Source organism: Pectinophora gossypiella, chromosome 8, assembly GCF_024362695.1.
Source record: "Pectinophora gossypiella chromosome 8, ilPecGoss1.1, whole genome shotgun sequence".
Taxonomy (NCBI): Eukaryota; Metazoa; Arthropoda; class Insecta; order Lepidoptera; family Gelechiidae; genus Pectinophora; species Pectinophora gossypiella.
In genome coordinates, this window is record NC_065411.1 from 2,528,913 (window position 1) to 2,555,578 (window position 26,666).

At 38.1% G+C, this 26,666-nt stretch overlaps 1 protein-coding gene across 1 annotated transcript in view; it reads right to left on the reverse strand.

The window, feature by feature from the left end:
• Window positions 1-26,666, reverse strand: part of LOC126368851 (guanylate cyclase 32E-like) — a 182,808-nt gene that overhangs the window by 49,343 nt on the left and 106,799 nt on the right. Inside the window, exons 9-11 of the mRNA XM_050013027.1 lie at window positions 14,311-14,463; window positions 5,347-5,484; window positions 1,013-1,285 (exon numbers count right to left, since the gene is read on the reverse strand). Of these exons, the coding sequence (XP_049868984.1) occupies window positions 1,013-1,285; window positions 5,347-5,484; window positions 14,311-14,463 (564 nt within the window). The remainder of the gene's footprint in view (window positions 1-1,012; window positions 1,286-5,346; window positions 5,485-14,310; window positions 14,464-26,666) is intronic.

Consider the following 26,666-nt stretch of genomic DNA (forward strand, 5'->3'; position numbering starts at 1 on the left):
TAAGTCTCACAGATGTTGTCTAAAAAATATAAAAGTAAAAATGCATTTTCACATAGTTTTTTCCCGCTTTTTTGTATAACATTAATGCTTTATCTTCTGCTCCTTTTTCAAAAAAGGGATATATGAAACTGTAAAAATATTTACATTTATTTATTACCGAATTTATATTTACTAAACAAAATGATCTAATGTGTATTAGTAGCTATTACGAGAATTAGCATTAAAATTGTCAAAGGGCTAAATGTAATATCCATTTAGCAATTAGTATATCTCATTACGTACAACTCCATAATCAAAGGACGAGCTTTAGTGTTTAATTATGGAAGTTTAGATACAAAATACGCAATAATGTCGGGTTATATCACAGATATGAAGTGACTAGTGCCAAATCCAAAATCGTATCCAGCAACCTGGGTGTAGAGTTCTTATATAGATTATATAGAACAGGGGAGTACAGAACAAGAAGCGCTTATCCAGTTCGCCTTATCCTTGGGTCAATTTCAAAACGCCTGAAAACTTCTTAAACTTAGAAATAGTTATAAACATAATAAAAAAACTAAGTAAAAAAGCAAAGCACTTTAACACACACCGGCACATAAGCACTGTAATGAGTGTAATGTTATGTGTAAGGATTTTACAACCGACTTCTTTTCAAGGAATTCAAAATACGAAAATTCAAATTACCCGACCGTAAACTAACTCACAGCCAGTAACACTCATCACATAATTTTACGTGACAGTGTAACTAAACGCGAGTCAATTACTTATAAAATCAAATAACTCAAAATTATTATTATTAATACCAACTAGAGTGACTAATGGAGTTATTAATTTATCAAAATTGCAGTTTTCACCAACACAGATGGCTCGACCATTATAGACGGCGATACGGCTGACCTATCACGTTGGTCTAACAGAGAGCTCGGTGAGCTGTGAGTACTTAGATCATCTTGCGATGGATGTAACTCTGATTAACCCATTGATGTCGACGTGAGCTTATGTAGATACTAACCTTATGGTCACCGCTATGCGAATTATACGCCGATATAAATGTCAGGTCCTTCGCTTCTATCCTCCATAGGACTGAGGCGAGCTTCTGTTCATAGCGGTAGTGGCGCACGAGTAGTGCCGCGGCGAGTATAGCAGCGGCGGCAACAGCAGCAGCGGCCGAGATGACCCCAGGGTCGTGAGGCAGGGAGCACTTGGCGCCATCGAAGCCGCAAGCCGGCTCCGCGACCGGCGGCTTACCACCGATCCAGGCTATGTTTATACCGCCCACTAGTTCCTGGTGAAGAAGAAAGGATATTGTTCAAAGTTGACCAGAAGCCCAAAATTGATATGCGCGGATCACAACGGCACCTATGCCAATCGATAAGTTATAATGAGTTATTAAAACTACGGCTGAGCGTTGGGCTCACAATCCGAAGGTTCCAAGTCCGAATCCCGGTGGGGACATATCACAAAAGTCACTTTGTGAGGCCCTGGTTTGGTTAGAACATTGCAGGCTGATCACCTGATCGTCCGAAAGTAAGATGATCCGTGCTTCGGAAGACACGTTAAGCCGTTGGTCCCGGTTTCTACTTACTGATGTAAGTAAGTAGTCGTTACATGAGTCATGTCAGAGGCCTTTGGCGGCTCAATAGTAACCCTGACACTAGAGTTGATGAGGTTGAAACTCCACCTCACAATTCACACGGTAGAAGAAGACTGTTTCAGGTTTCGTTTGTAAACAAATACAGTAAGTAGTAAACAAAAGATATTTTTCTTTTCAATTTTTCTTACGGCCTTGAGTGGCCTCAATAAGATATTCGCATCAATTGTCCATCGATCTATCAACTGACTGTCATGTTTTATTCATTCCGTTTTAAAGGTTGTTAATATTTATGGAGCCTCTGCGAAAAGAAAACACTGATGTGTGGTAACAAAAATAATGTATGTAGGTGTATGTAGTATCGACTACATTACCTAACAGACTGAATATTTTACAAGTGTGTTAATGATTTGTTGATAATAATAATAAAAACACTTTATTTGCAAGACATTTACAGGATAAACTTATTCAAAGGTGGGCAAAGGCGGCCTTATCGCTAAGAGCGATCACTACCAGACAACCTTCGGCAGATGATATGGTACACTTGTACAGCTGCAGTGTAGTGCGCAAAAAAGTAACATAAAATGAGATAAAAAATATATTAAATAATAGAAACATCCCACACATATACATAATATACATACTGAAATATGTACATACAATTATACATATAAGTAAAAATAAAATATTAGTTGTTAGTTTTGAAAATAGCCAATGACTTCGAATGCCTGATATCAGAAGGTAAAATCATGATAACCTTTTTCTAAGCAGAAACAAAATAAAATATAACAACATAAACATAACATAAACAGCATTATAATGTCCCACTGCTGAGTACAGGCCTCCCCTCAATTAACCGGAGGGGGTTTGGAGCATACTCCACCGCGCTGCTCTACTGCGGGTTAGTCAAGGTGTTTTTACCAACGGCTTAACGTGCCCTCCTAAGCCCGGAATCATCTTACTTTTCAGACAATCAGGTGATTCAAGCCTGCAAAGTACTAAAGTATAATAAAATAAATTAATAAAATACAGGGTGGTAGTGACATCGTAACGATCATCGGTATTCGAGTTAATTTAAGTGGAATTTTCCGTCGCAAAATTTATGATTTTTATTGTTTATTTTTTATTATTTTCAATTCTATACTTTTGTAATAGAAAATTCCACTTGACAACTACTCTGAATCATGGTTTGAACCATCCCTCAGTTTTCGTTATGAAGTAAATAATATCCCGTATAAAGTAGAATATTTGATAAATAGATTCTTATTCCTACAGAAAATGTTAAGGCTTTATTTATACATAATAAATACCGTTGTATTTTATCTTGTCATCCTGGTGAAAGGGTCGGTATCTGTAAGGGACGTCTTTCAGAATGTTCAGACAGACAGAATAACTAATACAGGAATTTGAGATGATCCGTGCTTCGGAAGGCGCGTGAAAACGTTGGTCCCGCTTATTATTTACTGATATAAGTGAGTAATCGTTACATGACCTATGTCAGGGGCTTTTGGCGGCTCAATAGTAACCCTGACATCTGGGTTAATGAGGTTGGTAAACCACCTATTGATGACTTAGAGTTATTAAATAAGAGAAAGTAACACTGATTGAATCCATGAAGTTTAGAAGTTATGAAACATTTGAAAATATAATACTTACTCTAATCTACGGAAGTTCTACCCAAACTATTGTTTTGGGTAATTATCGTTTTGGGTATCGAACTGAGAACGACCTGTAAAATTTTGTCAGGGTCGTTTTATCGATTCTGATGATATAATTATGTCGTCGATTGGTGCTAATTTGATAATTTTATCAAGCTGAAAGCTCAACTAGACCATGGAGGTCGCGGACGTTTCAGAGAATCGGTAATTCAATCAAGAAGTTTATATATATCACCGTTCAATTAAGACCAATTCGAGGCAAAATTTATACCTAAATCAAACCGAAAATTTACATTTATGTTTATGTTTAAGTTTGATCCGATTATTTTCACATTCAATACACTTTGGGAAAGTTCCAAACATTTCAAGTCTTTGAAATCTTAGACATAGAAACTCTTGCTTCGAACCAACGTAGAACTTAGTTCGAACTCAGTTCTTCGTTAGGTTTCCAGTGAGTATATTTGAATATCTTATCAGTTATCTAAGGCAGTGGGTCACAAACGGAGCGAGTATCTATTGTTATGAGAAGCTACGAGAAACTTTAAACGCCTGCGTCTCGGTTTGCCGGATCGACGCCATGTTTAAAGTTAAACTCAAAAATATATTTATTCATTAACATAGTTACACTTTAAAAGTTAAACGTTTCATTCGCATAAAACTACTGCAACTTCTCACAACCTGTATAGCAGAGAAAAAGTAGCTGCAAAAAAAACCTATGCACAACGCCCTAACCTTTCCTAAAAAAAACAACTAAAAACTTTAGAAATCAGTAATTTAGCTGTCTAGTTTCGGTTTCCAGACGGTAATTTCCATGCATTGTTTCATGTCCTTGGGCTTACATAAATTTGTTTATAAAGTGTAGGTAAGTAAATTAACTCTTCCGTGAAAATGAAGCAAAAGCATTTTTATTATTTGAGGACGCCAAACCAACCAAATATAAAATAAAAAACAAAACACCAAAATTTAAGTGAGATAATAAAAAATACAAAACAGACGTCGCTTAATCAAAAAGAGTCTTTAATAAAAAGGGCCATACGCATAATACTCGCTTTGAATATAGCCGAGATGAGCAAGGAAAACTTAATATAAATTAATTTGAATTCTATTATGATTATATAGTATAATTATAATATAAATTATAGCTATTGTAATGGCGTGGAGGGATTTTTGTCGGGAATTCAGTTTCCTTCCGGCGTTCAAATTGTTTTGAACCGCGATGTGCTCTAGAGATGATTACATACATTTTTTTTATAAAAAATGCAGTACTGTTACAATGTTTTTACAAATACCTACATGAATCATAAAACAGCGGTTGTACAGTCATGAACAATATATCATACCCCCTTTAGAACCCTGTCGCGCTATCATATTTGGCATTTGATGAGACTTACGGTTTAATTTGTCAAAAAAGTTAAATGTGACATGGTTTCAAAGTGTAAACATATTAGTACTCGTGACCGTACTGGGTCTCAAATTTCTTCGCTACGGCCTCTATATTCTAATGGTAAGACCAGTTTCACGATCTGGAGGCACCAGGTTCGATCCCTAGAGAGAACATATTACAAAAACACTTTCCGATTCCAAGTTCAAGTGTCATAAGGACGTTACGTTCTGATCACCTGATCGTCCGAAAATAAGATCTGTGCTACGGAGGGCACGGCAGTGGGTCACGGCTACTATTTACTTAATTATTTCCTTACATGTTACGAGCCTTTGGCGGCTCAATGATGACCAGGATGATGGGGTCGACCATTGACCTTACAAACCGCACGACAGAAAAATATTTTCCCCATTTTGTTTTGACGTGACTTATTGTATATTTGCCGCAGATGGCATTAACTACTTGGCCGGACAAATGGGGAGCGCTGAAGTCTCTCATCTGATACAACGTTTAAGATAACAGGCCTGAGGGTGCTCAGTTGGGCGCGAACCTCGGATCAGGGTGTCGTCTGAGAGGAAAAATATTTGAAAGAATTAATCGACCCTAGTGGGTCGATAGCGATAAGCGCTGATTGAGCAAAATTTTCGACCGCGCCGGCGGGAGAGTAATCGGGTCGTCGGGATCGTATATTACCATAATTTCCCTATAATACTTACAGGCAGTAGCGTAGAGCAGTTGGCATATCGGAAGGTGGCGACGGGCTGGGCGCTCCAGCCGGCGGGGGCGGAGGCGTCAGCCACAAGCCCTATGACAGTAAAGTTGCCCTCGGCATCGCCGGCGCTGTCCATGTTAACCTGAAACAAAGACTTGGATTAATATGATATAAATGAATTTTAGTTGGTCTATCAGAAAACTCGTTGAGGTCTGGGTACTTAGTTTATCTTGCGATGGATGTACCTAATCGTTTCATGCGGAAAGCCACGGGAGCTCCGTGGTTCCTTCGCAATGAAAATCTGCACATTGACCTAGGTCTGCCAACCATTGCCCAATGGCTCAAATTAGCTTCCAAACGTTTTTTCGATTCTGCTCCGCACCACCCAAATCCCCTGGTAGTTGCGGCTTCCGAGTACATTCCGCTTAGGGACGGTACTGAAAAGTATCGGCGTCCGAAGGACGTAATATACGATCCCGACGACCCGATTACTCTAGCCATAGAGGCAGCCAATCAGCTCGCGACACCAAACACTTCAGGTCCCCGATACCGACCCCGCCGGCGTGGTCGACGATTTTCCTCATTCAGCGCTTATCGCTATCGACCCACTAGGGTCGATTAATTCTTTCAAATATTTTTCCTCTCAGACGACGCCCTGAGCCGAGGTTCGCGCCCAACTGGGCACCCTCAGGCCTGTTGTCTTAAACGTTGTACCGGGTGAGAGCCTTCAGCGCTCCCCATTTGTCCGGCCGAGTAGTTAATGCCATCTGCGGCAAATCTACAATAAGTCACGTCAAAAAAAAAAAAAAAGATGGATGTACCTCTATGTAGCCCAATTGGGATATAGTTGTGAGCTTATGTTGTTGTTGGCCACCTAGTTCCACTCACATGCAACAGATGGCGCCACATTCAATAATGCAGTCTTCAAGCAGTCGTGAAACGCGATATCGAAGTTTACACAGCAAGACGCATATATACAACTTCCAACACAACACTGTTGGATCGTCGATCCCTAGTCACACTACCAACTTGTGGCTAGCGGGGTACTATGCTCTGTTCGGTACCCCGAAAACATCCTTTGGCGGCAGCACACCTACGCCGCCAAATTGTTATTTTCTAACTTCGATCTTAACTAATAAAAACCATCTTCTCTCATCTTCATATCAAAAGTGGCTTAAATAGGGAGAACCAGCGACAGTAGTGTTTGTCTGTTCGTCATTATTTTATGATCACCAGGGTTGATGAGGTTGGTAATTCACCTATGAGGCACGACAGATAATTATTTTATGCTGTAGGGGCTCTTACTTTTTCTTTATTTTGACTTTTTTTTGTTATCTCTTGGTCCCCAGTCCCCGACTTGCCCGAAGGCATTGACGAGGCCTAAAATGGAGTGAGCTCGCCCAGAAGGTGCCTGTTCACTCTGGCCTTGAAAGCACCCGGGTTATATGCATTCGGAAATACAGAAAACGGCAGAGAATTCCACTTCTTATCAGTGCACATAATGAAGGACGACGCGAAGCGCTTTGTGCGAATAATATAGTCTACTTTTGTATAAAGTCGTAAGATCGAATATCCTTTTACAATCTAAACCCCATTGTATAACTATTGTGTCCGGAAAACTCGGCCGCAATAGCATAAACGTGTCAACTGCATAATGTCCCGATTTACACACTGAACTTTGTAGAGGTATAGAAGCATCAGCTTGTAAAGAGTAGCATTCGTTTTATAACTACTAAATTGAGATTAAGTCTTGTCTACTAGCATCAACACTGGCAATTACTTACATGTTACCAACATGTCACGACGTTAGTGACACCGTAACGAATACTGACGGGGAAGATTGAGACCATGATTCTGAGTTAATGCAATAATCAAGTGGAATTTTCCGTCGAAAGAATGCATGATATTTTTGTGTTTTTATAAATTATTTTCAATTTCATACTCTTGCGACGGAAAATTCCACTTGATATTTTGTCAGAATAACCAGCTGAATTACCCCCTCAGTATTCGTCACGACGTCACTTACACCCCATACAAGTACGTGCAGGTAGCCATACAAGTGTTAGTGTCACCGTAACAAATACTGAGTGGGATGATTCAGACAATGATTCTGAGTTGATATCAAGTGGAATTTTCATGAAAAAATTCATGAACATTTTCGTTATTTTTTTTTTTAATTAAGTAAGTATATTCAGTTCTATGCTTTTGCGACGGAAAATTCCACTTCCAACTCAGAATCATGGTAATTATAAATCATCCTCAAAGTTTTCGTTACGATGTCACTAACACCCTTATAAGTACCATAGATTGAAAAAGTGGAAGGAAAAGTTAAAGCAGACACGACAACACGTGGGCAGACTTGTATACTGATTGATAACAATATATTTAATACTACGGGGCGTGTCCAGTACCAGCATTTTACATGTGTGAATATAAAATGTTTGTTTGAATTTAGATTTCAAAGTCTAATTGGTGCAGTTTGACACACTTTTGTGTTTGACACTTTTGAGTTTGACACACTTTTGTGTTTTGTGTTTGTGTTTTAAATTGACGAAAAATCTTTTCCTGTTATTTTATATTAATGGCACGATTGCTCGAAATTGACAAATAAATAACGAACGAAACCGCAAGTGAAGCCGAAAATTTTTATGTAATTTTCCTCTTGCCAATTGAGTTCCCGACATACATACGCCGGCGGCACGGCATCTCGATGAATTACGACTCCAGCTTGATATTTTTGAAAGAATGGCCAAATGCTATGTACCGGTTACTTTATGAATAAAAAAAATGTATCATCGTCGATTGCGAACACAGCAAAACATCTCGGTGATATGTACCCACACTAAATTAGCATTTGATAATTTATCTTTACCCCAGTCAAATACCCTTTTTTGGTGTTCATTTGATATGAACTCAGAATCGTGATCTAAATTATCACCCTTAGTATTCGTTACGATGTCTCCACACTGGTAGCAATGCAAGTAGGTATGGGTGTCAGTGACACCGCAACGAATACAGAGGGGGATGTTTCAGACCATGATTCTGAGTTGATATCAAGTGGAATTTCCTCTGGGAAAATTCATTATTTTCACTTTTGCGACGGAAAATTCCACTTGATATCTACTTAAAATCATGGTCTGTATCATTCCCCTCAGTATTCGTTACGATGTCACTAACATCCTGTATACTAAAAAAATATACATAAAAAATATATGCCGCGAAAATGTCAATTTACAAATATACGTAATTTGATCATTCATAAGAAATAATCATTCCATTTTTAAATGTATTTTATTTGACCTAACCGAAAGCTCGTATGCGTGGGTACTTAATTCATATTGCGCTGGATGTACATCTGACTACCCCAATTGCGATATAATTGTATGTTGTGGCGATTGCGAATTCGCGACGTGCTTATTTTATTCTATGCCTAAGGGGGGTTACCACACGACGCGGTGAGACGATACTCGATGTTTACATGCAACTCAATACTACCTTGCCACCAACAGCGACCGCAACCGCGTCATGTCACAATCGCCTAACAGACAGAAACATCTTGGTAATCTCAAAGGTCACTTTCCATAACATGTATTGTTAAATCCTCTCTTGAACCTGGTCTATTGTTATGCAAAGTTCTATTATTAAAAATAGCAAATCCTACTGAGAATCTTGTCCTTCAGCGAGAAGCTTATAATCTAAAAGCGAGGCGCGACCTACTTATAAATCCGTGACACCATATCTAGAAGTGGAACAATGGATGGATATGGATAATTTGTTGTAGATATAAATAGAATCCAGTGGTGTAGGTGCAGTAGAGACGGCCCATACCGGATGCCATCTGTTTGGGGTGACACCCGTGAAAAAAAAAAAAAGTTTCATTAACCAGAAAAATGGTTTCCTTCGCTAAATAAATAAAAAAAATATTCGATTTCAAATCAAAATGCTTAGCAAAATCGATAAATCATTCTATTATAAGCTCGAAGCCAACTTGACAATGTTGTGTAGTTATTTTATAAACGTTGGGTTTTTGGCTTCTGGCGGTTCAATGATAACCCTGATAACAGGGTTGATAAGGTAGGTCGTTTTACTCACTCGAGGAAGGAAGAAATAAATGATACTTTTATTTATTTTTTTGTCTTGGGGTGACATTTGGGGTGACACCATAATATTAGCACCAGGTGCCCCCACTCTAGCTACGTGACTGGTGGTATAGATCCCAGTACTGACCCGGTCGTCACTCTCCTATCATGAATATGTAAACAAGGGGCAGACCGCTCTCTGGTGTTTGATTGAATCCCGTTTTGTTCTCGATATTTTGCTTCGGTACGGTTTTTCTGTTTCATCGCGACACTAATTTGGTTTGCATTCCATGAATATTTAATTTGACAAATATTTTGTTAACAAACAAACACTAAACGCGACTTTTTAATTCATAAACTTTAAAAATAACATAAGCTCACGAGTTTATCACAATTGGGCTAGTTAGTGGTTCATATTCAATATGAACTAAATACCTACGCCTCACTGAGCTTTACGTTAGATAAAATTAAAAAATATTTAAAAATAGAATGATAACTTCAAACACACCACGTTATTTAGACATTTTCATTTTCGTGGCATATATTTTTTTATATAAGGTTTATAATCATTCACAACTTGGCCGGTATAGCTTGTAGACGCCAAATTAGGGTTATTAAACGTGAGCAAGGATAAATTATCAAATGCTAATTTAGGAATAGAAGCCACTTTCACTTGCAAAATAGTCTTACTATGTGATTTTTCGTGAGACATATCGACCAGGGGCCTGTTTAATAAAACTTACAATTGTAAATTACAATGACAATTTGATGTACCCGCGGATACATTCGTATTGTACCTATATTACTTTTTCAACCTTAAATTTATTGTGTTAAGGGTTAATTTATACCTGTACTGCCTGACGTGAATTTGACACATCTTAAACCCATTATGGGTTTCAGTGTCGTAATGTAAGAATTTTATAATATCTTTTGTAATGAATGAATAAATAAAAAAATAAAAAAATGTACATTGCGGAGTATGTGATCACAAATATTTTGCAGTTTCAAATTAGCTACGTAATGAACATCAAATTGTCGTTGTAATTTACAATTGTAAGTTTTATTAAACAGACCACAGAAAATCGAACTATGGACCTCCGCATCGTGAGCCGAACAAGTCTACTACGGAGGCCGATAGAAGAACTAAGTAAGTAATAATAAAACCCATACTCATTTCTGAAGCAAAACTTGCTGAGGGTAAGTTAGAACAAGCTTGAATAGAATTCATAAAACTACATTTTTACAATAATATTTTGAATTTGTTAGAAAATAAATTTAAAGCTCATAATATAAGGGTTACTTTATATAAAAAACTTAGAAGATTTCTGATTACCTAAATGATAAAAATGCCTGGTATCAAGTCCTTCTAGTCATTAAATAACTAGTAATGTATCCTCATTGATTTGAAAGATGTGTTGCTGTTGCAGTTACTTGTCATTTCTTCTCCTCACACCTTGCGAAATGACGTAGATTCAAAACTGTTAAATGGACCTTCAACAAGTTTATCCGTGATAATTACGTTGAATAAATAATTCTTCTTCTGCAATGCTTCTGAGTCTGCTTTCACAACAAGAATGAATGAAGAGAGAAGAATAGTACCAACTTAAAAGAAACTTCAATATAAGTAGGACATTCATTGCTTTTTTACGTACGAAATCGTTTTCATAGATCCAGAATTTGCTTATCTAAACAGCTGGATCGTTCTGATTACTTAATTGTAGCTGTTAAGGATCATGGAAGAAATTGCTGGAGCGCAATAAGGCCACCTATTGTGTGCCCTACATAAATAGTTTTATAAGTCCTTGGAGTAGCTCAATGAGAGCAAAATAGAACCAAGGTGGGTTTATAGAATCACAGAGTTTTATTTTATATGGCATACAATTTACACCATTTTGTATGAGTTGTCTTACTAACTAGTCATACACTAACTCAAACTATATCTATTTTTTTTTGCCGTGACTTATTGTAGATTTGCCGCAGATGGCATTAACTACTTGGCCGGACAAACAGGGAGCGCTGAAGGTTCTCACCCGGTAGAACGATTAAGACAACATGCCTGAGGGTGCCCAGTTGGGCGCGAACCTCGGCCCAGGGCGTCGTCTGAGAGGAAAAATATTTGAAAGGATTAATCGACCCTAATGGGTCGATAGCGATAAGCGCTGAATGAGGGAAATCGTCGAACACGTCGGCGGGGTCGGTATCGGGGGCAAACTATGTCTATATATTGCTGTAAGTAGCTGAAAAATACTTCTTTACGCTTGACTTGGTCATAAACAATTCTACTGTATTTCTTGTACGCAAGACGTAAATTACCTATATACGTCCCACTGCTGGGCACTGGCCTCCCCTCGATTAACCGGAGGGGGTATGGAGCATAATCCACCACGCTGCTCCACTGAGGGTTGGTGGAGGTGTTTAAGCTAGTAGCCCGCGGGAAACGGCTTAGCATGCCTTCCGAAGCATGGAATCATTTTACTTTTTCGGACAATGTCCTGACTGTATGTCCTTACCAAACAAAGGACAGTCTCACAAAGTGATTTCGGCAATGTCCCCACCGGGATTCGGCAATGTCCCCATCGGGAATCGAACCCGGACCTCCAGATTCAACGCTCTGACCATTAGACCACGGAGGCTGTTAAGCGAAATTGTGCAAAATTGTGAATTAATAGTTAATTATCATTGTCCTAACTCTATTATATGCATGGGTTGGTCACAGTGAAAATGCGTTTAGTAAATGATTGCACCGCATGAGTGGTCAACCAGGTTATCCGTCACTCGATACGTACGATATTCACACATGACCTCGACAAATAATATAGTCCTTTGAACTCATGTTTGTATTCATTCGTAAATACACACATGCACAGGTAGTGCTCCTATTTTCTTCTTTTCCCTCGACAATAGGCTAATTTCCAACTAGTCAAATCATTTCATCATCATCAGCCGTATGACGCCCACTGCTGGGCATAGGCCTCCCCCAAGGATCTCCACGACGATCGGTCCTGCGCTGCCCGCATCCAGCGGCTTCCCGCGACCTTCACCAGATCGTCGGTCCACCTTGTAGCGGGCCTACCCACTGAGCGTCGTCCGACACGTGGTCGCCACTCCAGAACCTTTCCGCCCCATCGGCCATCGGTTCTCCTCGCTATGTGTCCTGCCCACTGCCACTTCAGCTTTGCAATTCTCCGAGCTATGTCGGTGACTTTAGTTCTCCTGCGGATCTCCTCATTTCTGATTCGATCCAGCAGGGAAATACCGAGCATAGCTCTCTCCATTGCCCGCTGAGCGACACCGAGCCTCCTCACGAGACCCATAGTAAGCGGCCACGTCTCACTGCCGTAGGTCATCACTGGCAACACGCACTGGTCAAAGACTTTCGTCTTGAGACACTGAGGTATTCTGGACGAGAAGATATTCCGCAGCTTCCCGAACGCTGCCCATCCGAGTTGGATCCGACGAGAGATCTCTTTCTCGAAGTTGGACTTACCTAACTGGATTATTTGTCCTAGGTAAATGTACTGGTCTACAACTTCGAGTGTAACGTTCCCAACCTGAACTGGAGTGGGTGCGACATGGTCGTTGGACATAATTTTTGTCTTTGCCATGTTCATGCTAAGACCCACTCGTTGGGATGCGTTACTGAGATGCTCGAGCATGGTGTTCAGGTCTTCCAGGGTCTCAGCCATTAGGACTATATCATCGGCAAATCGAAGGTGCGTCAGGTACTCGCCGTTGATGTTGATGCCAAATCCTTTCCAGTCCAGAAGCTTAAAAATATCCTCCAATGCAGCAGTGAACAGTTTCGGAGAGATGACATCTCCCTGTCTCACTCCTCGCTGCAGTTGAAATCATTTACTTTCTACTAAACATCAAACATAAAATTACTATGGAATTTTTAAGAAAAAGCACACTGACGTCATAGAAAACGTGATAAAATGTCGGACTTAAATACGTTTTTCTTGATTAAAATTCATAAAAAAAGTCTTTTTATTTAGTAATCAGAATTTCATAATTTATCTTTGACCAAGGAAATTACCCAATTATCTGTCCGAAAACAAACGAATACCAATAGAGTATTTGACTGAGTCAAAGAAATTATGAAATGCTAATCTAGAAATAGAAGTCTAGTACTTTAGGAAATTAATCCACCAAACCGAGAAGGACTTACGATGATCAAATTGGAGATGTCCTTAGAAAAGGTTCAATACGATCTACTCTGAACCGGCGTGCGTGTATGAAGCGATTGATGAGTGTGGAGGAGGCAAGAGAAGTGTGTCAGGATCGAAGCAAATGGAATTCTATAGTCTCTGCTTACCCCGGTGGGAAATAGGCGTGAGTTTATGTATGTATGTAATCCACCAAACGCGTTTTGCTAACAATCCCGATAATTTCATCAAAGCTTCTTTCGCCCTAGGTTTTCTCGGATAAAACTGCTAATACTTATTAACACGTTAACAGTCCAGTGATCCAAATATGGGTCATGACGGACTAGCTCCATAAGTCCGTGACCCATACTTGTTCAGAGCCCTGAGTGCGGTCTTTGAAAGTTCTATTTTTTCATGATAGTAAGAGATATGGTTTACTTCGTATTGCACTCAATAGGTATTGTGAAGTGTTTATGAATAGAATATATTTATTATTATTTCCGTTTTTAACAGGACGTATATAAAATTAAGTAATATGCGGGACTTACAACGAAGTCAAAACATTTTGTATGGGGACTGTCAACGTGTTAATAAGGCAGCCGATATTCCTTACCATCCTTTGTCCCTGTTGCATATGTTTATTTATTTATTTGTGCACAACAAAACAGACACAAGGAAAATACAAAGAAAACATGTATTATTTGCAATAAAAAAATATACTTAGCATAATATTTATTTACTTACATCAAACCCCTGCACGGATCTGTACGTGGTGGGTTTCAGGTATCGCATGAGACCAGCGCCATCTGTCGGGGAAAGACCAGTCTTCAGGGCCTTGGTGGCCGCTCGCGCCCACAGGATGACAGCATCGTAGAGGTGAGCCGCTTCTATCGATACCTGTAAAATTGTACATAGGTTTGTGACTTCGCAATATTTTTTTTAAAGAACGTCTAGGGCGCTGTGCCGAGGTTTTTCTTGCAGCTTCTTTTCCCCGGCTATACAGGTTGTGAGAAGCTGCAGTAGTTTTAGGCGGACGAGACGTTCGTTATGTAAAAATTTACGATTCCACACGAACCACACGTCTCCACCGCAAATGGAACAAAAATGTAGCCCCCCTGTAGCAAGGAGTACTTGGCATGCTTTATATTTCTACCACAAGAGGTAAAATAATAATGTATTTTTTAAAACTGCGTAGTATGTTTTTAGTAAGATGTAACACTGTGACCTTTGTCCCCTGTCTGTTATTACGAGTCATTAATTACATTAAGTAGGACTCGAGGGACGAGTGTGTCGTTAAACAAGACAAAATGACTTCACTAATGTATACATACATATTAAATAACATAACATACATAAACAGCCTATATTCGTCCCACTACTGGGCACAGGCCTCTTGTCAATCAACCGGAGGGGGTACGAAGCATACTCCTACACGCTGCTCCACTGCACGACATTCATAGAAATTCATGATGTTACAAGAATAGCCACCTTGAATCGGTACGTCGATTATTTATTGCCATCAGAAAAATAAACAGAAATAAAAATCAAACAATAAATCTTAGGATCTAGAAATAGAAGAAAACTGTCCAACGGGTAGGAAGGAGATTTGAAAGATTGAACATTGTAATTGTGTGAAAGTCTACATTATAAGTTATATTGTCCAGTGTTTGGATCACGAGCTTTCCTGGATTTGTGCCCGATTAAGGGCGATATATGGAGGCTTACTCCTCAGCCTACCCCTTCGTGGATACTGGTTTGATGCTATGCATGTATATATGTTGTAATTTTTTTATTTTATTTTATTTTATTTTATTTGGATAATCAACAGCGTTACAATAAATGCATGTGTATTGTAGAACATTAATTAAACGTAAGGCCAATAACAGATTACCCCGGATTATTATGAAGTACTTAATAATATTAATCTAAACTAATTACAACATTATGCTATTTTACTATATCATTATATAAACAAATATTTTGTAAACAGGAGAAACTAAATGGGATACCGTAAGCTTGTTCTTTAGAAAAATAAAACTATATTGTAACCATAAGTTGCATTCAAAATAAAAAAACACTACTAAAAACTGTACTTTTATGCGTATCAATATTAGAAAGAAAAGAAAAAGAAAAGAAAGTTAAGTATCTACAACAATTGAAGTATATACTCACCAATCCTACTCTCAATGAGTTTCGTGTGTATGTGTGTATGCAAGTGTATTTTAAATATAAATATATATGTGTATTTACGTATGTATGTATGTATGTAGCCCTACGTGTTTGCCACTTGGGATCGGATGGCAGCTATTCAAATAATCTCAAAAAACCACCATCCACTACTGTGTGTGTGTACCTATTATATTTGTATGCTGAGTGTTTAAAATTTATTTATGACATGGTTTTTGAAAGTTTTAACGTCATACCGGTATGGATCTACCTCAGTAAAGAGTTTATTGTAGGTACGAGTTATTCTTGTAATAGTCTCATTTTGACAGTAATTTGTCCGATGTGGTGGTACATAAAATGGATTAGGTCGATTTAAGGTGCGGAATGAGAGACGCCGTGGGATATTTAAATTAACTGTGCTTACTAATTCTGGACAATCAATTCTGGAGTTTAAGATATTATACAAGAATGTCATATCGTATACAGTTCGCCGGTGTTCTAAAGAAAGCAGTTTATGCCTTGAGCAGGTCTCTTTGTAGAAATCGTCAGTTGTAGGTCGAAAAAAAGTTCGATAGTTAAGGAAATTAAGAAATCTTTTTTGTATTTTCTCAATCTTAGCAATATGTTTTTTATAATGTGGTGACCAGATGCATGCCGCATATTCCAATATACTGCGCACATACGCAATATAAACAGTTTTGAGTGTTACTGGGTTGCGGAATACTGAACAGGTTCTCATGACAAATCCCAATGATTTAAAGGCTTTGTTGGTAATTGTCTCAACATGTTGATTTAAAGAAAGTTTGTTATCTAAGTCTACTCCTAAGTCTTTTACTAGATTCACTCGAGTGAGAGAGATGCCATCAATATTATAGTTAGTTAGCATGGCCTCTCGACGACGAGTAAAAGATATAATTTGACACTTATTTATATTAATTGATATGCGATTCCGTTTGTAGTAAAAGCTCAACCGGTTTAGGTCCTCTTGTAATTTCAGAGTGTCTTCAGGACTTTTTATGCTTAAAAATATTTTTGTGTCGTCGGCGTACATAAGAAACTGAGAAAAATTAATATAATTATGTATATCATACAGATAAGCATTGTAGAATAGAGGTCCTAAGTGGGACCCTTGTGGTACTCCAGATGGAATATTTACATAATCTGATTTAAAGCCTCCCAAGACGACCATCTGCGACCTGTTTTTGAGATAAGACTCAACCCAACGTAAAAGGTTGCCATGGATACCGAGCGCAGATAGCTTCGACAGAAGGATGACATGATCCACACGATCGAAAGCCTTTTCAAAATCGGTATAAATCACGTCAACCTGCTGCCCTATTTCCATGTGTTCTCTAACAAATTTTGTAAATATTGTTAAGTAATAGTTCCAGGTTTCACCTACACAACAATATTATAGAACATATTTATCAAATTCAAATCGAGAATAAGAAAACATTTATTCCAAAAACAAAAAAAAAAGATTAGGCATCCACCACAGGTTTCGTCAAATTCAAATTTTTTCAAACAAAAAGAAACATAATTAAAACACATAATAACGAGTTCTTACCGCGTTTAAAGCAGGGATATGAGACTCCCGATTTTTCGACACTCATATCCCTGCTTTAAACGCGTTTAATTGTGATAATTATGATAAATATGACAGTTTTCCTTTCGAATAAATACTTTATACTTACTAAAAAATAAAAAAAAAAATGTATAAAAAAAATTAAATTAATTTATTAAACGCCTTAATTGTATTTTTTTAGTAAGTATAAAGTATTTATTCGAAAGGAAAACTGTCATAGGTCAATTTTACAACCATTTTTGATTTTAAGCAAGTTATTTCGCAAAATGTCGCACAAAAATTAGCACTTACAAATGTCTAAAAGCGTAAGTAAGTAAACAAAATATGTTGTTATTTTTCTATTTGTCTTTTGTATATATTTTTCAATTTTCTGGAATAGTAGCCAATAAACGTGCTACTCATGTTTTCAAACCCTCGTCAAAATCACAGCGAAAATATTACACAACATATCGTCATTGGAAAGGCAAAATAACGTATTTCAACAAAATGTTTGTCTGTTTGTTCAATTTAGATGACGTCAACGTAATATATTACGTTTGCATAAATACTCTTAAATAACACTGTCTTACATACCTACATTACACCCGCAGACACGCATACACGCACACACGCACTCACACACACACACATACACACACAGTCACTCATACCCTTTATTACACATAAACATAATACATAAATATATTTAAATATACACTCACAGACATACATACAAATAAGATTCTTCTTTTTAACAATGATCTCATTTATTTTAAAGTCAAATATTATTGTTTGTTAGTGTAGTTGTTCAAATGTAACGATTAACAACTTATTTAGTGTATTATTATTATAATTTTTTTCTTTATAATGTTTTAGCAGAGTATAAGATAGTATGTTCTAACTATAATGGTAACGTTTGAACGTGACTTCTGCGATACGGGCTTTAGCCTAGTGCAGGAGTTACAGCTAATCTTGTATGAATGTTTAATAACAGTTAAAATATTATGTACCAATACTTTGTCTAAAGATGATTGTTTGTAAATAGTTATAAGTACTTAATGTTTTTTTTCTGAATAAATTTTTATTATTATTATTTTTTTTGTTTTCTACGTCTAGAAAGACATGTCATAACATGGACTATTTTCGGAATATTTTGTAGCTTACGTAATTTTACTTTTCTAGTGACGACATGACATACTGCATCTATTTCCCGTTTCAGGTACTCCTTGTGGAGAAATACGCTACATTGAGCTTCGAAATATAAAAGGTCGTCAGCAGTTTCCATGTAGCCACAAAAAACGAACCAAAATGTTGGGTTGCACGATACGCAACAACTTTGTTTGCATTTTTTAGCTTCTATGCTGAATTGGGTACAAATCATTCTATAACACATTCACGTTTGTTTGTTCTAGTTCATTGTTTCTCTATTTCAGTACACACTTTCTGTTTGTTACTTTGTTTTATTATTATTGTTTTTATGTATTTGGTTTGTTTTTCTTTTTGTTTTGGTATTTTGTTTTTTGTTTGTGTACTTATTGATTTCCGTGTGGTTTCTGTCCTGTGTTAAATGTAATGTACCTGTCTGTCTGTGTCTGTGGTGTCCGGAAGTAATAAATGTTTCTTTCTTTCTTTCTTTGTCACTTATTCTAAGTTTAAAGAAACCTGTATTAAGAACGACCTCTGTGGCCCAGTGGTTGAGCATTGGACTCACGATCCGGAAGATCTGTTCGATTCCCGGTAGAGACATATCACAAAAAATACTTTGTGGTCCCTAAATGTGGTTATGACATTCATTACAGACTGATCACCTGATTGTCTGACAATAAGATGATCCGTGCTTCGGTAGGCACATTAAGCCGTTGGTCTCGGTTACTACTTACTGATGTGAGTAAGTAGTCGTTACATAAGCCATGTCAGCTTTGGCGGCTCAATAGTAACCCTGACACCAGGGTTGATGAGTTTAGTACTCCACCTCACAACCCACACGATAGAAGAAGAAGACTTTGACATCACAATACATCTATGAAAACTATATGTAAAAAACCATTATAGAATTGTTTGGAAAAAATTATTACCGGCACATAGTTAATACCCGGAATAAAATGAAACTTGCTTTACAAATCAGCCGCCTTCATAAGATCTAAATCTTTTAAGCGGGAATTGGTACAGCTACCGTAATGTTAACTATAGTACGTACAGAATAAGACAGTGTTTCGCAAGCTTTGGACAACAAAACATTAAATACGTATGGAAGGTATCCTTCATTTCACCTTACATCAAACTATTGCTAAATAAGAATTAGAGATTTTTCGTCTCATTTTACAGAAGAAACATTCAAACTTTCGTTTTAATACAAAGGAACCCCAAGTGTCTCCTTAACGTAACCCACTTTGGGATGGCTGGGAGAAATGTATTTACATAGCAATGGTCATGCAGCGTAGCACTATGTAAAACAATTATCTATGCTTTCAGTGAGCTCCCTGTGAGCCCACATTTGTAGTAGGACGTGTGCAGAATAGATCTAATGGGTGAATATCAAAATGTGTCAAGTTTGGTGGCGACTGTCATATAATTTTTTCGTGAAAAATTGGGGAAATTGGGAAAATTGAGAATTGAAAAATTTCTTTTTCATGTCGGAACCGAGGATCCTTTTGGATCTTTTTCATGTCGGAACCCAATTTTTCACGAAAAAATAATATGAAATTTCGCCACCAAACTTGAAATTTTGAGATTCACCCTAATCCAATCTAGCCTACAAGATCCTACTGCTGGGCAAACGCCTCCCCTTAACATCTAGTGAAAGGGGATCTTCCCTTGACATATTGTGATTGTGTATTCTGCCCATCCTAATCTACGGTGCCCAGACCTGTTCATTGACTGAACGTCAAAAGCTCAAACTCACGGTCTGCCAAAGAGCGATTAAGCGTAGTGTGTTAAGTGTTAAACGAATTGTTCGAGTCCGAAATAAACGCCTCTTTTTTGTGGTGTCCCTTTATAAAAAACGTTTCTTTTTTTTTCTTTCTTTCTAAATACAACACAACAACATCTCTCTAGCATTATATAGTTTTTCACGGGGTCCGTTTACGTAACCTAAATATTTGACAGGTCCGGTTTTTTACAGAAGCGACTGCCTGTCTGACAGAAATACAACACTGCGGTCAAAAAACTGTGCAATATTATATAACAATAATAAACAATAATGCTATATGTATAAAATCCGTATATGCTACCGAGCATACATGAAGTCAATACGTATAAATAAGAATACATTTTTTTATAATAATTGTCAACGCCAAATGTTGTCACGCATCAAATATGAAGTGTCGGTTTTTAAAAAATTGTATAAAACCAATGTTCTTGCGCACAATACACGTAACAACATAATTCTATACATGTGATCCAAATATCAAGCAACAATTATTTTGATATATGCTTCTGCTATTACATTGTATTTTGGAATAATTAAGTAAGTACCAGAGTAATGGCAAAGAAATTATTTATCATATTGTTTTAGTGAACGTAGCCTCGAAAATCCTTTATTGTTTAATCCCAACCTGACCCCAATGAATATCTATGTGTTCGCTGGTCTAGTTCACTATTCTTAGAAATATTCCCAGGGATAAATACAAGGTTAATAATAGAGTAGAATCTCAAACACAATACTAAGAAAACAAGGGTTTATACTCTGCTTGACGCTTTGAACTGCATCTTTCTTTTCTTTTGCGTTCTTTAATAATTGAAATTGCTTGAAAGGAAATTGTCAAGTAGTATTGTTTACAAATGGCAATTGCCTTGATAGAAGAAGATAAAGGATACCCAGACCATTGGTAATGGGATCGCAACGAAGCCGAGACTTAAAGAGAAGACTAGATTATAATTGATATATATATATAACCTGTATCTACAGGGTATTAGTGACATCGTAACGAAAACTTTTGAGGGATGATTCAGACCATGATTCCGAGTTGATATCAAGTGCCTCAAAATCTTGTCGAATAGGTGTGTCCTGGGCAGACGTCTGTCTTCGTACAATGAAAGATTATGTCATTTTAAGATTACACCTTTGTATACAAGGCGACACCTTCAAGACCTTATATTAAGATTACACCTTTGTATACAAGGCAACACCTTCAAGACCTTATATTAAGATTACAAATTTGTATACAAGGCAACACCTTCAAGACCTTATATTAAGATTACAAATTTGTATACAAGGCGACACCTTCAAGACCTTATATTAAGATTACACCTTTGTATACAAGGCAACACCTTCAAGACCTTATATATCTACATAAAATTATTACACAGTATGCTTTTCTTTTAGATTTCAATATTAAAAGTAGGCTTAACCTCAGATATCCCAAAACATTTTTACTCCATGTCTACAAAAACAACACCTCATATTTTCAATCCCATTGTCCGAATGTGTCAGCTTTACAATGAGCTGTCCAAGTCCCACCCTAAATTGGATGTCTTCAACAGATATGTGGGACCCTACAAGCGTACTTGTCTAGAAATCCTCAGCCAGCAAAACCAAGTGTCTTAAAAGAGGTTAACCATGCTTACCCTTCGTGACAGAATGTTTCTTTTCACTTTTTTTTCTTCTCTTATTTTGTTGTTATGTAGTAATTAACCACTTTTTAGCATTTACATAAACTGCCTATATACGTCCCACTGCTGGGCACAGGCCTCCCCTCAATCAACCGGAGGGGTATGGAGCATACTCCACCACGCTGCTCCACTGCGGGTTGGTGGAGGTGTTTTTACGGCTAATAGCCGGGACCAACGGCTTAACGTGCCCTCCGAAGCACGGAATCATCTTACTTTTTCGGACAATCAGGTGATTCTAGCCTGAAAAGTCCTTACCAAACAAAGGACAGTCTCACAAAGTGACTTTTTAGCATTTAATTGCAACTAACTTCACGTTACAAAATTTCCTAATCATGCCGTGTGACGTTTTGGGTTTCAATCTAGTTTTACCCACATCTGTAACCTTTTATTTTCTCATGCCATGATTGATGCCTGTTGTGTGTACCATTAAAATAAATAAAAAGTGGAATTTTGCGTTGAAAAAGTATGTAGTAGTAAAAAAAAAACACTAAAATTTTCACGAATTTTCGGACAGGAAACACTTGATATCAACTCAGATCATGGGCTCCCTCAAAGTTTTCGTTACGATGTCACTAACACCCTGTATATAAATAGACGTTGTGTTACTAAGCGTCACTGACTACCCTATTTACTCCCCTATTCCCAGTAGTCCTACCAATTGAACTACTGGGAATTTTCTTCCCAATAGACTTACTGGTAGGACGTGGAATATTACTGGGAATTTTGACTTCCCATTAAAACAAAATTCTCAATAGTCCTATTCGTATATAGACCAAATTGATAGACAACCTACATATTGAACTTGAATCTAAGTCGACGTGTAATGATATTGCGCGTGTAAGTGAACTACCTATTCATGTCTGAGGGCCTTGTAACTTAAGTGTGAAAAACAATATATCCAGTAGCGGTAATGGTCTGAGGTAATTGATACGTTGTGGCGCTATGACGGTTCTGGAGTGGCGACCACGTGTCGGACGACGCTCAGTGGGTAGGCCCGCTACAAGGTGGACCGACGATCTGGTGAAGGTCGCGGGAAGCCGCTGGATGCGGGCAGCGCAGGACCGATCGTCGTGGAGATCCTTGGGGGAGGCCTATGCCCAGCAGTGGGCGTCATACGGCTGATGATGATGATGATGATGGCGCTATGACTTAGTTTCATATCTTTACTATGAAAAGATAACGTTCTTGAAAGTTCTACATTATAACTTCCTAGTAAGCTTAGTAATTATTCGTTAACGACTTTCGATTCCAATTCCAATGCAAAGGATCGGTGGAATTGGAATTACAGTTCTTTAGGTTTGTATCCATTTAAGATCCGAGATTAGTGCACGGGTATAAAATAGAACAATACGAGATTTACCAAATATATTAATCACTTTGAATAGGAATGGAAAGTTCGGACTACGGCCTCCGTGGTCCAGTGGTTGAGTGTTCTGCTCACGATCCGGAGCTCCCGGGGTCGAATTCCGGCGGGGACATTGCAGGTTGATCACCCGATTGTCCGAAAGTAAGATGATCCGTGCTTCGGAAGGCACGTTAAGCCGTTGGTCCCGGTTACTACTTACTGATAAGTTAGTAGTCGACACATGAGCCGGGGCCTTTGGCGGTTCAATCCTGACACCAGGGTTGATGGGGTTGGTAATCCACCTCACAACCCACAAGATAAAAGAACTGACATTTTATTTCGACGTGATAAGACGATGTTCCAAATCACACACTGATTTTCGACGTCTATGAACGTTGGTACAGTCACGAGCATTAATGTGTATATACTTTGGTATCATGTCACATTAACTTTTTTGACAAATGCACTGTAAGTCTCACTAAATGTCAAATATGTTAGTGCGACAGAGTCCTAAAGTGGGTTTATGTTGCTCATGACTGTAAGTGAAAGTGTTAATTTTGAATAACGCTTGAATAACTGTTTATTTAGGCGTTAATGGGGGCCTTCTAGGCTACGATCCTCAAAACAAATATAGATTGTTTCCTTTTAACCTTTAACCTTCTAATTTCATGGATAACAGACATAAAATATTCAAGTTCATCTTTGTTTTTGGGTATAAATGTTGACCCTTGTTCCACTCATTATTATTCTGATCAAAATTAAAATAATTATAGGTAGCAACATAACTCTATATATACATACATACATAAACTCACGCCCGTAATCCCTAATGGGGTGGGCAGAGCCACAAGCAATCAAAGACAACTTGCAGCCACTGTTGATACGATGTCGTGAACTGGATATGATGAACCTTATGGTGATAAGGGATCAGCCTTTCGCGCATAACATTAGTCCATCATGTTAGAGGACACAATCCCTGTGTCGGTTTTTACGACATGCCCGGGAAGACAAGCAGCGGAACGTTTTCTGTTTTTTATTAGCTCCCAGAACAGCATAGAAGCACTACTCTATACATATCTGATCCAAATATAAAGCAACAATTATTTTTATATATTCCTCTGCCATTACATTATATTTTTAAATAATTATGTACGGTCACGAGCACTAATATGTATAGACTTTGAAACCATGTCATATTAACTTTTTTGACAAATGAAACCGTAAGTCTCATTAAATGTCAAATATGATAGTGCGACAGGGTTCTAAAGTGGGTACATGATATTGCTCATGACTGTACGCCAGCAATGATAAAATAGGTGTTATCATCACGATAAATCTGCACAGCGCCATCTATTTTTTTTTTTTTTTTGGGGAACGTAGCATGGAAAGCTTCTTATTTTGGACGTATGTGTAGGTCTCGTCTACGGCTCAAATTCTATTAAAGTATTTGATTTAATTTAGGTAAATAAAACATCTTATAAGCGCCTAAGTAGATATTATGTGACGCAATAGAAAAAACAATTGATATTTCAATTTACTCAAAAACTGTGTATTTGATTCATAATATCTACAGGCGTCATGTTAATTTTATGTTTGAATGAAAAAAAAAAATATGAAATTATTGACAGTGACGCCAAGGCGACGCTTGTAGTAAGAGTGATATTACACTTTCAAACACGCGCTGATAAAATACCGACGAAAAATCTTTACTATTTCCAGGGTCATAATTTTGCTGTGAAGAGCTCGGTGGCGCAGCGGTAAACGCGCTCGGTTTAAGCAACTTCGAAGTTAAGCAACTTTCGCAAAGGCCGGTCATAGGATGGGTGACCACAAAAAAAAAGTTTTCATCTCGAGCTCCTGCGTGCTTCAGAAGGCACGTTAAGCCGTTGGTCCCGGCTGCATTAGCAGTCGTTAATAACCACCAATCCGCACTGGGCCCGCGTGGTGGTTTAAGGCCCGATCTCCCTATCCATCCATAGGGAAGGCCCGTGCTCCAATAGTGGGGATGTTAATGGGCTGGTGATGATGAATTATGCTGTTTTGTTGGAATATTATCGATATATTGACCACGAACTACTGACAGAATTTGTGCCAACAGAATTTCGAAAATTTTACCTTATCATTACTGCACTATGATCTTAATTTGATTGGGACATTTGTCTGCCAAAAATACCGTGGTTTCGTGGTCAATCTTTTGTTAATGTTTTGGCAAACGGTTTGTAACCCTACAAATTCCGACCACATTGTACTAATAATAAGGTCGATTTTTATTTGAATCCTAATCATGATTGACGAGTGATTGAAAGATGTTGTATCGGTGCAATATGCTGAAATGAAGGATAACGTCCCACTCACACTGCCGGCGGGCGTCACGCTTAGCGCGTCACGTTAATGTGGCGTTGCCTAACCACTACTGTTATCCGCTTCCCGCTTTCACCCAGTCGCACCCTAAAGCAACACGTACACACGTCAAACTCAATCGCGATCCGTGCATTGAGATTCGACGATGCACGACCTTGATCCTAACCGCGTGTCAGAATAACGGATTACAATATATAAATCTGCTTCAATGACTCCGGTCGAGATTTGTATGCCTTAGAATATTCCAATTGCGAAAGCCTCTTTCACTTCCTATTAGGCATCTATCGCGTCCCACACGCACCGTTCACCAACTCCATTTCAGCAAAGTGTTATGACTTGCCCTTAAGCCTCTTAGCGCCCTGTAGCTATCGGACGGAAAAATGTTCAACGTGTATATCGTGTAAGTATATTGTGTCTGTGATCAAGTTTTCTCCATATCCTAAAAAGAATGTCACAATTGCCCGTATACCAGCATTTTTAAAGCATTGAACACCCATTGTTTTAAGTTTACGCGGTTATTATCATACAACACAGGTTGCAACAGTGTCGCAATATCGGGAGTCTCATATCCCCATTTAAACGCGGTAAGAACCCGTTACTATGTGCTTTAATTATCATTGAACACCCCTCATTTTAGGGAAGTGGGAGGTTAGAAAGAGACAAAAATTAGCCTATGTCAGTCTCCATTTCTTCAACTATCTCCATTTAAAAGAACCATGACAATTCGTCGCTTCATTTACGTGAAAGACGGAAAAAACCACCCCTCATTTTAGGGAAGTGGGAGGTTAGAAAGAGACAAATTAGCCTATGGCACTCTCCATTTTGACATGAAAGACGGACAAAAAAACAGACCGACACACATAGACACTTAAGCTACATACCGAACACTCCGTACAAAATCTCAAAAATCTCATTCTTACCGTGTGCCGCATAACGCGTAAGTGAGAGCGAGACACAGTATGCGCGCTTTCCCTCTTACTTACTAAAGTAAGACCCAGAGGGGCCGAGGTTAGTGCCCGACACAAATTGGTGCGGGGCGAATGGATACCGTTC